Genomic DNA, 13,833 nt, shown 5'->3' with positions numbered 1-13,833 from the left:
TTGGTCAAAGCCAAAGGTTTTGGCTTATGCATAAGTAGAAGTTCAGGTACTCGCACCATTTTGCACATGCTAACATCAATGGCCAGTTAATACCAATACAGCAGTGCCTTTCCCATGCCTACATGAAAGCGCAAACTGTTAGCATTGCCAATTTGTTTTACTTTGCCCTTGATGCACAGGACCATGCATCAAGGGTAAAGCAAATATATTACTTGGCTTAACTGAACCACATTGAATATAGGCCAGTCTAGTCAGTAATAACATGTATTGTGCACAGTCAGCCTGGACATACTTTCTGTGGCATGGCATGTTCACTGGCTGGGAGTCCTTATATGGTAATGCATGGACGTACATGGGAACAACCAGCATGAATATGTTTTTATATTAGCATATGTTGTGGGCAAAGGCGGCATGAAATGTATTGGAAAATGTTCCTGTGCACAGTTGGTGGCATGCAACTATTGGGTTTTTCCATGTGCTTCCATATAAAACTAATTGCAAACTGTATTGATTTCTACCCAAATTTGTAAAGAAAGTGCCATAAAATGCATAATTTTAACCCAATGTTTCAAAAATGTTCTTGGGAGTGAGAAACCCCCTCAAGCACCTCTTGCTTGGTTTGGGCTCCCTCACTGTGCTCTGTCGATCCCGCATAATTGGCACAGACATTTAAGCCTCTTCAGTTCAGAAATTCACCAGCTTCCATTTTACATCATCTATCTGTCACTGTGCATGATGTGTATTTTAATGCGCACACAGGAGAGGGGTGCTCCTTAATGCTGGTGTCACGCACCACACGCTGTCATGACATCCTATATATCTTTATGCACATGATACAAAAGTTATTCTGGCATAAACCTTTCTTCAGTAGAGAAATCTAACTTGGCTGTAGTTGATTTGCAGTTGTAGTTGTAATAATAAACCATATTTGAGTTTGTCCACACAAACTCAAGGGGAGTTTTCTTGTGTCTCCTCTTTGTGGCAGTGTCGCCGCTGGCCCAGTGCAAAAAATGGTAAGGGAGCCTCACCAAATCTTTGCCCGGGGCCTCACCAAACCTTGTGACAGCCCTGTGCACAAACGCCTATCTGCAGGAGTGCTTGTGACGTCACATATTACCTTTCATAGGCAGCCCCCTACTTGTGTCTGTGCCCCCATACTTTTGTCTTTGGCCCCCTCTGTGCCACTCCTAAATTTGATTCCTGGCGACGCCACTGATCATATGCAAATAAATATACATTTGTTACAACGTTGGTCATTACTGACTCTGAGATACGTTGGTACAGTGAAATGCTAATCAATAACACTGTGTTATGTGATGCAGTGTGCCTCTATCTCTGAAGGCTTTCTGTTTTGTTCACTTTCCATCCCTATCTATGGGCATTAGGAGCGGCAGGAACTGTCGTGGAGGTGTTGCAGACCTCATGAGTAAGTCAACAGGTTTGTGGGTTGTACGTTGACAGAGCTGTGACAAGTGAGTTGGGAAAGGGGCATACACTTTGAGACCCATATACTCTAATATTAAAACATTGTAGCAAGAGCATAATGTCCGCACTAAACAAAGACGAGGGGAGACGTCTGGGTTATTTTTCAGTGGCTGATAGCTTCCTTGTCACAAAATCATAGCTCTATTCCTAGAGCCGGGGAGAGGGAGCCCATTTAAGGGTAGTGCTTTGACTAGCCGGGGTGATGCCAACGGACAAATGTCAGTGCTTTGGACCATATAATTGTTCTGGGTCCCTTACCTCTCCGAAGGGACCACATCTGAGAGGACTGACTCCCTGCTGTCCTGGGGCATTCTCTGATTCTGTTCTTAGCTCCCATGTGCTCTCCTCACATTTCTCCTAACTTTGCCATCATCTGTCCACAATATAAACTACCTTTTTGCAAGGAAGAGAGCTCCTTAACCTCGCACGTCTCATTGTAAATGAGGCAGGGTATTAAGTGGTCGTGTTAAAGTGAGGCGTTCGGCTTTAAAGCCGCATTTAACATGCCTCATTTCCAGCACAGATGAGACAGAGAAGTGGCACGAATAAGATCTCTGGTGTGCATTCCTCCGTCTCATCGGTGCACTCCGTTGTACGCCTGCATGACCTGCCGAAGACCAGGCGGATTCGATAGGAATGCATTGTAAACAGCACCTCTCCCAGCTCTCACCTTTCATGGCAAAATATTCCTCTAAAGTATAAATAGCTACCTCATATGCATTTGAATGCTTAACATTCAATTATCATGCTTTTCTGGGCATCTAGTTGCTGTTTAATATGTGTTCTGGCAAGGTTCAGATTATTAAGGAGATCCTATTTCATATTTATTTCCCACAAAAACGTCTTCTAAAGAGTATGTACCTTTCTCAGATGTTGTTAAATGGAAATGCTTTGAAGTCCATAGTGTTTTAGTGTGTTCTATACTCTGAGACCTTTAACAATGTGGATTTTGGGCAAGAACAGGAACATATCAGCTCAATATTCCCACATTTGCTGATTCTAAAATGATGATCTTGTGTGTCTGTATACAGTCCAGCTATCTATGTTCCCCCCACCACACCCTACCTGTAACCCGTGACTCCTAATTTTAGCACTCCATTGCTTGCCAGCTAGGTTTGTGTTTTATAAATCCCATACACACATACATCTCATATGAATTAACCTGACACTGTAGCTGTTATGATACTGTTCTGGGCTGTTCCTTACTATCCTGCTCTTTGCTCATTCTGTAGCTCATCCTCACTTACTTGAGTTGGGGGACATCCCGGCAGAGCTCTACATTTGGCCGCTTCGTTCTTTGCTCAAGACAGGTCTGAGCCACTTTTTTTGGGAGTTCCTTCTCTTTTATTGCCTGCTTCAACATCAGAACTGCATTTTCGGTCTCACATGTTTCTTGAAGTGTCTGAAAGATCAACACAAGATTAAATGTACCACCACATTTTAAACAACATTAAAACAAGACCTATTTCTGTATATACTTTGCTTATACTTTGCGAAGAAACAACGATGCACCCCGATTTGTCCTGGGCACATCATTCTCACTCATATCACTTCCCTGGCTGATGGTCAGACAGACAGTGGGCCTCATCACAAGGCAGGAGGTAGCCATGGTGCTATTAGCACCATGGCTACCCCCTTACTGCATACCGGGTACGGGTTCTCGGAATGGGTACTTACCGGGTCATTCCGACCTTGGAGGACCCGGTAAGTCCCCATTCTGAGAACCATTCCCCATTCCCATTCAAGCCCCCATAGGGCTCAATGGGAATGGGGAAGGAGCTAATAACTGGCACGCTAAAAGCGGGCCCGTTATTAGCTCCTTGGTCCCTTAGCGGCTCCCGCTAAGGTAGCGGGACCCGCTAAGGGACCTCGTAATGCAGCGGTAAGGGGTTAACGGCAACGGCACCCTTACCGTTGCCGTTAACCCCTTACCGCCAACCTCGTAATGAGGCCCAGTCTATTAAAAAACGTCTGTGTTTTTCATAAACTATTCCTGACAGTTCTTTTTTCAGACTGCACTCTCCTAGAAAATACGCAGTCCTGCTCCGCCCCACTGTATGAAGCTCTCTAAAGCCGGTCAGACTGTCCAGTGAGTCAAGGGCTCACTGATGACATCCCTGTGTGGCATGCATGTCAAACATTCGAATCCTGTTTGGGCAGACTTTTATCCTATTAGGGTTGATAAACTGTGTATCTAACATTTTGGTAAAAGTGACAACTGTTAGTGGCACAGCAAAACCAGCAAAACCACATTATTCTGGACTGTATTGAGAAAAATCTGTTGTTAATGTTATTATTTTCAAGCAGCCAACACTGTGTGGGAGCGTTATATAACAACCATTTGTTAGGGAGAATTCTCTGTTTAGGCTGAATTTCCTAACCTAGTGAGTCCCCAGCAGCTTTGCTGGATTTCTGGAGTTTGTTGTTTTTCTCCTGCCAAGAGTGAGTCTCTTTTCCTCACACTCTTGGACATGATTTGAGGGGTTCCTTTGACTGTTAATGTGTTTTATGGGCTATGGGGTGTTTTACTCCATAGGGTCTCATGTGTTTTTACTATGTGTGTTACACAGCACCCTCAGTGCAGTGACACAGGGGTGTCACAGTGACACCCCACCATAGACTCCATACCCGGGGGCTGACTACTGTCTCCCAGGGCATGTTAAGTCACCATTGGCTTTACTAGTCCCAAATTATGAACAGAAACCAGTACAAACCATCATATTGTGGACTTACTGGTCGGGGCAATTCGATTGCCCCGGGGTCTGTTATTCGACGGGGCACGTCTCCGTCCCCCCTGATCGAGTTTTGGCTGGTGGCTGTGGATACTACTTTTTATATTCGACTGCAAATATATCTCTATGGGATTTTCCCATTGTTCGAGGCTACCAACTTTAATTATTTAATTCCAATAGCCTCCAACATACCGCCGGGTTATTTATTTAATATTAATTCACCGGTTGGTATTTTTTGCCAGAACTCGATTCAAAAATGGCGTTTGTGTTCTCTTCTGTGACTCCAACCCAAGTGGAGCCCTTTGTTCCACTTTTTGGCGGGCTTCTCCACAGAAGCCTCCAAAAGTGTTGCCACTCTGTCTGGGTACCACAGGGGGTGCGGGAGGGGGTTTAGGCACCCTGGACTGAGTTGCCTTGGCAACTCAAGTCGCACTCTTGTGTGATTGGCCCAAGTGGTGAGCCGGCCGGCTCACCACTTAGCATGTTTGATTGACAGCTAGGCTGAATGAATGGGGGTTTCTTGCATAAAAGCAGGGCTTTTGGGACTGGAACTTCAGAAGTCGCCACAGGACCTGAGAATCCGAACAGGGAGAAGCTGAGCCGACCTGCAACAACGACACCACCGGTGGAGCCCTGCTGAACCATCTCACCACTTCCCGACAACAGAGGAGATCTTCTTGCCGGAGAGTCTCTTCCCCTTGAGCTGGTGGGGACAACCAGTTCGCTTTCCTTTTTCGCCTACCAGGACGTCTAGTGATCGAATTGCCCGTGCCAAGCACCCCGGCAACCGGATAGCCACTTACCACTGAACCGCGAAAGAAAGGACCACTCCTTTTAATCGAGAAACTCCACAGCTGGTTTCTTCCCTGGCAGCACAACGACCTCCTGCTTTCCTCCCCGCCGAGATCTTCTCTTCTGCCGGACGAAGCACCGACTCGCAACCGCTGCCAGGAACAACTGCCCCCGCTGGAGTGTTCTCACCATTTCAAGGTACTGTGTCCGCCTGGCCTCCCTTTCTATAGATTGTTACAATGTGACAGTAAATCCTTAAACTTCTAGACTGGGCTGGCCTCTTGACCATCTAACTGGTCCCTTTCTTTTGGTCCAACTTCTTTCTGAACCTTTTCGAGACTTTTGTGCACTTTTCAACCGTGTGACCTTGGACACATTTCGTTCTGATCCTCTTAAAGTGGATCCGGCTTTCTGAACTCTAACTTCACGGTTTGATTCTGCCTTCCTCTCTTGCTGTGTTCTTTTGAAAGTGTTGGGATCTGTTTCAATTTATGCTCTGCCTTTCTCTCCCTTTGAAACCGAATTATTAGAGTGCCATCTTCGTTAAGCGCTCACCGCTGTCTGAAAATAAGTGGGGCTTTACTTAAGACTTGTCTAAATATTCTTGTAAGGGAGTGTATATACTTTAGTGACTGTGTTTTTTAATGTGCTTGAGATTAGTGCCAGTGTGTTTTCTTAGATGTGTTTTTAAATAAATAATTATATATCTTCTACACCAAAGCTGTGGTCAGTGTTTGCTTGTTCGACTGTGTTTACCTGCCCTATTGTGTATGCTCTGTATACTGCCTAACTCTTCTTGAGAGAAGTCTGACTGCTCAGCCACAGCTACCAGGTAAATCTGGGTGGTGCGGACTGCTACCAATTGGGTTTAGTGCTAACTCCTGTAGTACTAAACTTTTTGCAGTGGTCCCTAAGGGAACTGCACAGGTTTCTGCCTAACACTGGTGTACAGCGGTGGGATTTGTATTGAGTATACACTTTAGTGTGCTGTTAGATACTTTAGGACAACTAACCACAAAGCTTAGGACTAAAAAGCTGATTTTCTAAACCTGTCTGCTATGGAAAGTTATACCCTAGAATCATTGTCTGACAACACTGCTGATTGCTTAAAAGTATTGTGTAGACATAAGAATCTCTCTGGGAAGGGCAAGAAAATGGAACTTATAGAAAGATTGTTAGAAAATCAAAGTCTGGGTGGTACAGAGGAATCTACCCCCCCAGCAAATGTAGATAACCGTGATGGTATTGATCTGAATCAAAGTATTGATAATCTTGATAATGAGTCAGAAGGGGAAAGTGGGCCTAATGCAGTTAGCCACCCTGAACCTCTGTCTGCCTTACCAACTGTACCTACTGGACCTATACCAGGTCCCACATGTAATCCTGAATATTTTGAACTTGAAAAAATGAAGCTTGAATTAGAATACAAACGTTTTATTGCTCAATCTGAACGAAATCAAGAGTTAGAGTTCAGAAGAATGAATGCCCAAGCTGAGCAGAAGCAAGCTGAGTTGAAGCTCAGAGAAATAGAGCTTAATCATGAACTAGAAATGAAAAAGTTGTCCTTGGAAAATGCTTCTCTCTCTTCTGGTTCCTCTAGGAGTTCCAGTCCCAAAAGACCCCGGATGCCTAAGGAATTAGTGGGTATGTATGAACCTAAGTTGGATGTGTTGGATTGGTTGAAAATGTTTGAATATAATCATGGGCTCCACGACATCACAGGGAATGAGCTACTCCCTTGGTTGTTCTCTAGGCTTCCCCCGGTTGCAACTGATGTGGTAATGGAGTTGGGGGAGGTGGATAAGAAGGATTATGAATGTGTGAAGTTAGCTTTAATAGCTAGATTTGGGAAGACCCCTTCCCAGTACCTTAAGAGGTTTAGGACCCTCAAAAAGCATGATGGTAAACCTTGAGCTACCTGGGTGAGTGAAAGTTTGAAAAACTTAGAGGGATGGATTAAGGGTTACAGGGTTAACACTTATGAGGGAATGAAGAATCTTGTAATGTTGGAGTCAATTTATGATGCCTGCTCTCCTGAGCTCAGACAGCACTTGGCTGATTCAAAGGAATTAGATTCCAGGAAATTAGCTAAGGCTGCTGATTTATGGGTTGCCAACAGGGCTACTCACAAGGATTCTGGGCTACTCAGAAAAAGGATGAGGGAAAACAGCCTAAAAAGGACTCAAAAGAGAATTCTAATAATTCCAATTCCAAATAGGGCTCCAAACAGAACCATAAGGGTAAGCCAGAAGGGAAACCGAATCAGGCTAGTGTACCTTCTGGTGCCAAACCAGAAGGAGGTCAGAACAAGCCACCATTCCAAAAAGCATTTGGTAAATGCTTTGTTTGTGGCTCTACTGACCATGTGAAAGGAGATCCCAGATTTAAGGGTAAACCTTCAGGGGTCCAGCTTGTCTCCTTAGCCTTCGCTCCAGAGGAGGAAGTACAAATGGCAAGTGGAAACTTTCTATTACTGGCTGATGAACCCATTGGAGTCTCAGCCAGTGTTTCTTTAGTGTCTCTGGGTTTGTTGGAACAACAGAATTTAGATGTCTATAATTCTATCCCAGATAAGACTAAAGAGTATTATAAGGACAGTGTCCAGGTGAATGGTCAGGAGACTCCTGCCATTAGGGACACTGGGGCCAGCATAACTGTGGTGGAAAAATCGTTTTTTCAGGCTGAGGATGTTGCTAAGGCACCCAAATGCCTCACCAAGTTAGCTGGAGGGCCTGTGCAGATGCTTCCCCAATTACCAGTTCTCATCCAGTGTAATGACATGACTGTGAAGATACCTGTCAGCATACAAAGTGAGGTACCAGGAAGGGTTCTGTTGGGTAATGACTTGAAGACTCTTGGAGTAGTGTCATATAAGCCCAGACCTCCTAGTAAAAGGTTACAGGAGCTCACCAGACCTGCAAGGGAGAGAACCATGAGGGGTACTCCCAAGGAGATGATGAAGATAGAGATAACTCCTACTCCACTGGAACTGTCAGCTGCTGTATCCAAACAAACAGAAGAAAAGGGGAAACCTAAAACTTCTAAAAAGAAACCAGCAGCCAGCACTCCAGTTCAGCCAACAAGGACTTCCCCTAGGTTGTCCAAAGTTACACCAGTAACTCCCCCTCCAGCTGAGGCTGAGAGGGTGGTACAAACCTGTGTGGTGGAACTAGACTCTGTGGAAGAGCTAGTGGAAGGCCAGGAACTCATTGGAGATCTGGATCCTGTTGACCATCCTGAGCTGCAGTCTTTACTGGCAGAAGGTGGACCCAACAGGGCAGACTTCAGTAAGGGACATAGAGAATGTCCAACTCTGGAAGGTCTTTGCCACCAGGCAGATGCTCAGGCTGAAGGGCAAGGGCCTGGGAAATATAGGTTGCACTGGGAAGATGGCCTCTTCTACAGTGAACCAACAGAGTCTGCACCGGGGGACTACAAATGACTTTTAGTACCCCAAGAGAACAGACAACAGTTCTTGCAGTTAGCCCATGAGATTCCTTTGGCTGGTCACTTGAGTTTCAAGAAGACTCAGGAAAGGCTCTCCCTCTACTTTTATTGGCCAAAGATGGGGGCTGAAGTAGATAAGTACTGCAGGAGCTGCCACACCTGCCAGACTTCTGGTAAGGTTGGCTCCAAGAATGTGGCACCTTTAGTGCCCCTCCCAGTTGTGGGCGTCCCATTTGAGAGAGTAGGGATTGACATTGTTGGTCCCCTTGATCCTCCAACTTCCTCAGGCAACAAGTTTATACTTGTTGTAGTAGACCATGCTACTAGGTATCCTGAGGCAATTCCTATGAGGACTGTTACAGCTCCGGCTGTGGCTAAGGCCCTTCTTGGTAATTTTACCAGGGTGGGGTTTCCTAAGCAAGTAATCTCTGACAGAGGGTCAAATTGTATGTCCCACTACATGAAAGCAATGTGGAAAACCTGCAGAGTTACTTACAAGTTCTCAGCCGCATACCACCCTCAGACAAATGGATTGGTTGAAAGGTTCAACAGAACCATGAAGAGCATGATAGGTGCTTTAGAGGACCCCCTTAAAAGAAAGTGGGATCTTCTACTGCCATGCCTTCTCTTTGCTTATAGAGAAGACCCTCAGGAGGGAGTAGGTTATTCTCCCTTTGAACTTCTTTATGGTCATCCAGTCAGAGGCCCCTTAGCCCTGATTAAGTAGGGGTTGGAGAGTGCTCCTTCCCCCAAGCCAGTCAGAGTGACTGACTATGTGATAGGTCTCCGGAGGAGAATGTCACACATGATGGCAGAAGCAAGTGATAACCTGAAAGCTGGTCAAGCTTTGGTCAAGCACTGGCATGATCAAAAGGCTAACATGGTTGAGTTTACTCAAGACCAGCTAGTTCTAGTTATGATTCCAACAAGGCAGAGGGCCTTGCAAGACAAATGGATGGAACCCTTCAAAGTTGTGGGTAAACTTGGAGAGGTCAACTATCTGGTGGACTTGGGCAATCCCAAGGAGGCTCCCACAGTCTTCCACACCAACCGACTAAAAGCGTATGTCTCCAGACCTGATGTAGGAGCTTTGCTTCTAGCATCATCAGAGGAAGAAGAAGAGAGTGAAGCTCTTCCTGATCTCCTCAGAGGCTTACCTTTAGACGAAAAGATTGAAGGAGTAAATCTCATTTCAAATCTGACACCTGAGCAACAAGAAGAGTGCAAATCTATGTTGAATCAGTTTGCCTCTCTGTTCTCACTTTCACCAGGCTTGACCCTTTGGGGACAGCATGACATACTCACTGGTGAGTCTGCCAGTCAAAAGCAGAGGTACAGAATGTCAGAGAATGTAAGAACCCACATCAAAGGTGAGGTCAGCAAGATGCTTGATCTCGAGGTAATAGAGCCCTCTACTAGTCCATGGTCTAGCCCAGTTGTGTTAGTACCAAAGGCAGGATCTAAAGAACTTAGGTTCTAAGTGGATTATAGAACTCTTAATGCAGTCACCAAGACTGATGCCCACCCTTTGCCAAGGAGAGATGAGTTGGTGGATAGACTTGGTTCAGCCAAGTTCCTCAGCACATTTGACTTGACGTCAGGCTATTGGCAAATAGCCCTGACAGACCATGCCAAGGAGAAAACTGCATTTTCTACCCCAGTTGGCATATACCAGTTTAAGGTTATGCCTTTTGGATTGAAAAATGCACCTGCTACATTTCAAAGGATGGTGAATCAGGTTCTGACAGGGATTGAGGACTTCTGCATGGCATACTTGGATGACATTGCAGTCTTCAGCCAGACCTGGGAAGAACATGTGAACCACCTGAGCTATGTTTTGCAGGCTCTTGGGAAGGCCAATCTGGCCATAAAGGCAAGTAAATGCCAGATTGGACAGAGTAAAGTGGTCTACCTTGGACATGAGGTAGGAGGTGGAGAAATAAGGCCTTTGCTCAGTAAGATTGAAGCTGTGCAAAATTGGACAGCACCTACTACTCAGACCCAGGTGAGAGCCTTCTTAGGTCTCACTGGGTACTACAGGAATTTCATAGAGAACTATGAGACCATAGCTTCTCCACTGAATGTCATCTCCTCTCCTAAATTCCTTAAAAAGGTTAGATGCAATGAGGAGTGCAATTAGGCATTTGAACACCTGAAAAAGGCTCTTTGCAAAGCCCCAGTACTCAGAGCTCCTGACTACTACCAATCTTTCATTGTGCAGACAGATGCTTCAAATGTAGAAATAGGTGCAGTCCTCAGTCAACTGGATGGGAAAGGTAGGGAGCACCCCGTTTGCTTCATCAGTAGAAAGCTGAAGGATCCTGAAACAAGGTGGGCAACCATAGAACGAGAGTGTTTTGCTATTGTGTGGGCTCTGAAGAAGTTTAGGCCATACTTGTATGGTTCTACTTTTGTCATTCAGACTGACCACCAACCCTTGAGATGGTTAATGCAAATGCAAGGGGAAAACCCAAAACTATTGAGATGGTCAATCTGCCTGCAAGGGTTTGATTTTCACCATTGAGCACAGGTCAGGGTGTCACCACCAAAATGCTGATGGTCTCTCTAGGATGTATGTCATCGTCTAGAGGTATGAGATTCAACCAGGAGTGGATTAAATCCTCCTATCCCTTAGTCTGGGGGGGTGAGTGTTAGGGAGAATTCTCTGTTTAGCCTGAATTTCCTAACCTAGTGAGTCCCCCAGCAGCTTTGCTGGATTTCTGGAGTTTGTTGTTTTTCTCCTGCCAAGAGTGAGTCTCTTTTCCTCACACTCTTGGACATGATTTGAGGGGTTCCTTTGACTGTTAATGTGTTTTATGGGCTATGGGGTGTTTTACTCCATAGGGTCTCATGTGTTTTTACTATGTGTGTTACACAGCACCCTCAGTGCAGTGACACAGGGGTGTCATAGTGACACCCCACCATAGACTCCATACCCTGGGACTGACTACTGTCTCCCAGGGCATGTAAATTCACCATTGGCTTTACTAGTCCCAAATTATGAACAGAAACCAGTACAAACCATCATATTGTGGACAAACTGGTCGGGGCAATTCGATTGCCCTGGGGTCTGTTATTCGAGGGGGCACGTCTCCGTCCCCCCTGATCAAGTTTTGGCTGGTGGCAGTGGATACTACTTTTGATATTCGACCGCGAATATATCTCTATGGGATTTTCCCATTGTTCGAGGCTACCAACTTTAATTATTTAATTCCAATAGCCTTGAACATACCGCCGGGTTATTTAATATTAATTCACCAGTTGGTATTTTTTGCCAGAACTCGATTCAAAAATGGCGTTTGTGTTCTCTTCTGTGACTCCAACTCAAGTCGAGCCCTTTGTTCCACTTTTTGGCGGGCTTCTCCACAGAAGCCTCCAAAAGTGGTGCCACTCTGTCTGGGTACCACAGGGGGTGTGGGAGGGGGTTTAGGCACCCTGGACTGAGTTGCCTTGGCAACTCAAGTCGCACTCTTGTGTGATTGGCCCAAGTGGTGAGCCGGCCGGCTCACCACTTAGCATGTTTGATTGACAGCTAGGCTGAATGAATGGGGGTTTCTTGCATAAAAGCAGGGCTTTTGGGACTGGAACTTCAGAAGTCACCACAGGACCTGAGAATCCGAAGAGGGAGAAGCTGAGCCGACCTGCAACAACGACACCACCGGTGGAGCCCTGCTGAACCGTCTCACTACTTCCCGACGACAGAGGAGATCTTCTTGCCGGAGAGTCTCTTCCCCTTGATCTAGTGGGGACAACCAGTTTGCTTTCCTTTTTCACCTACCAGGACGTCTAGTGATCAAATTGCCCGTGCCAAGCACCCCGGCAACCGGATAGCCACTTACCACTGAACCGCGAAAGAAAGGACCACTCCTTTTAATCGAGAAACTCCACGGCTGGTTTCTTCCTTGGCAGCAAAACAACCTCCTGCTTTCCTCCCCGCCGAGATCTTCTCTTCTGCCGGACGAAGCACCGACTCGCAACCGCTGCCAGAAACAACTGCCCCCGCTGGAGTGTTCTCACCATTTCAAGGTACTGTGTCCGCCTGGCCTCCCTTTCTATAGATTGCTACAAGGTGACAGTAAATCCTTAACCTTCTAGACTGGGCTGGCCTCTTGACCATCTAACTGGTCCCTTTCTTTTGGTCCAACTTCTTTCTGAACCTTTTCAAGACTTTTGTGCACTTTTCAACCGTGTGACCTTGGACACATTTCGTTCTGATCCTCTTAAAGTGGATCCGGCTTTCTGAACTCTAACTTCACGGTTTGATTCTGCCTTCCTCTCTTGCTGTGTTCTTTTGAAAGTGTTGGGATCTGTTTCAATTTATGCTCTGCCTTTCTCTCCCTTTGAAACCGAATTATTAGAGTGCCATCTGCGTTAAGCGCTCACCGCTGTCTGAAAATAAGTGGGGCTTTACTTAAGACTTGTCTAAATATTCTTGTAAGGGAGTGTATATACTTTAGTGACTGTGTTTTGGAACGTGCTTGAGATTAGTGCCAGTGTTTTCTTAGATGTGTTTTTAAATAAATAATTATATATCTTCTACACCAAAGCTCTGGTCAGTGTTTGCTTGTTCTACTGTGTTTACCTGCCCTATTGTGTATGCTCTGTATACTGCCTAACTCTTCTTGAGAGAAGTCTGACTGCTCAGCCACAGCTACCAGGTAAATCTGGGTGGTGCGGACTGCTACCAATTGGGTTTACTGCTAACTCCTGTAGTCCTAAACTTTTTGCAGTGGTCCCTAAGGGAACTGCACAGGTTTCTGCCTAACACCATTCATACCAAAATACAACCTCACGTTATAGCCCATGCATTTACGTAGGTGTTTCATAGTTAGAAGTGGACTGGCACTTGCTGTTAAGATTGAGTAGTCTTTGAAACTAGTCTGTAAATCTCATTAGTAGGTAATCTCTGCATTCTGTAGTGAACAACTACATAATGTGGATCTTCAAAGGTTTTACACAGTTCACCAATCTTCCAATGTTTTATACATTTCCTTTAGAATACTGATTCTTTCCCTCTTTATCTGAAGTTGCTTTTGAATGGAAGAAAAGGAGAGGTGGATTAATGCGTTTCTACAGTCTTTTCTTACGGCTTCATTTTGAAACAAAGGGCCTCATTCCAAGTAGGGCGGTAAGGGATACCGGGCACAGTTAGGGAGACCGGTGCCGGTAATCCCTTACCGCCCTACTACGAGGTCCCCTAGCGGGTCCCAGGAGCAAATAACAGTACCGTTATTAGCTCCCTCCCCATTCCCATTGAGCCCTATGGGGGCTCAAATGGGAATGGGGAATGGCTTTTTCAATGGGGACTTACCGGTCCCGCAAAGGTCGGACTACACCGGTAAGTACCCATTGAACCAAGTTGAAGTCGGTACCGGTA

The 13,833-nt window shown here is 45.6% G+C and overlaps 1 protein-coding gene across 2 annotated transcripts in view; it reads right to left on the bottom strand.

Annotated features, from left to right (window-relative positions):
• Positions 1-13,833, bottom strand: part of TEKT5 (tektin 5) — a 1,542,713-nt gene that overhangs the window by 134,116 nt on the left and 1,394,764 nt on the right. For both annotated transcript variants that reach the window (XM_069647836.1, XM_069647837.1), the window contains one exon: positions 2,733-2,887. In XM_069647836.1, the coding sequence (XP_069503937.1) occupies positions 2,733-2,887 (155 nt within the window). The remainder of the gene's footprint in view (positions 1-2,732; positions 2,888-13,833) is intronic.

This window comes from Ambystoma mexicanum, chromosome 2q (genome assembly GCF_040938575.1).
Source record: "Ambystoma mexicanum isolate Mex_15411 chromosome 2q, UKY_AmexF1_1, whole genome shotgun sequence".
NCBI lineage: Eukaryota > Metazoa > Chordata > Amphibia > Caudata > Ambystomatidae > Ambystoma > Ambystoma mexicanum.
Note: the sequence above shows the minus strand (reverse complement) of the source record. Positions and strands in the feature narration are given on the sequence as shown.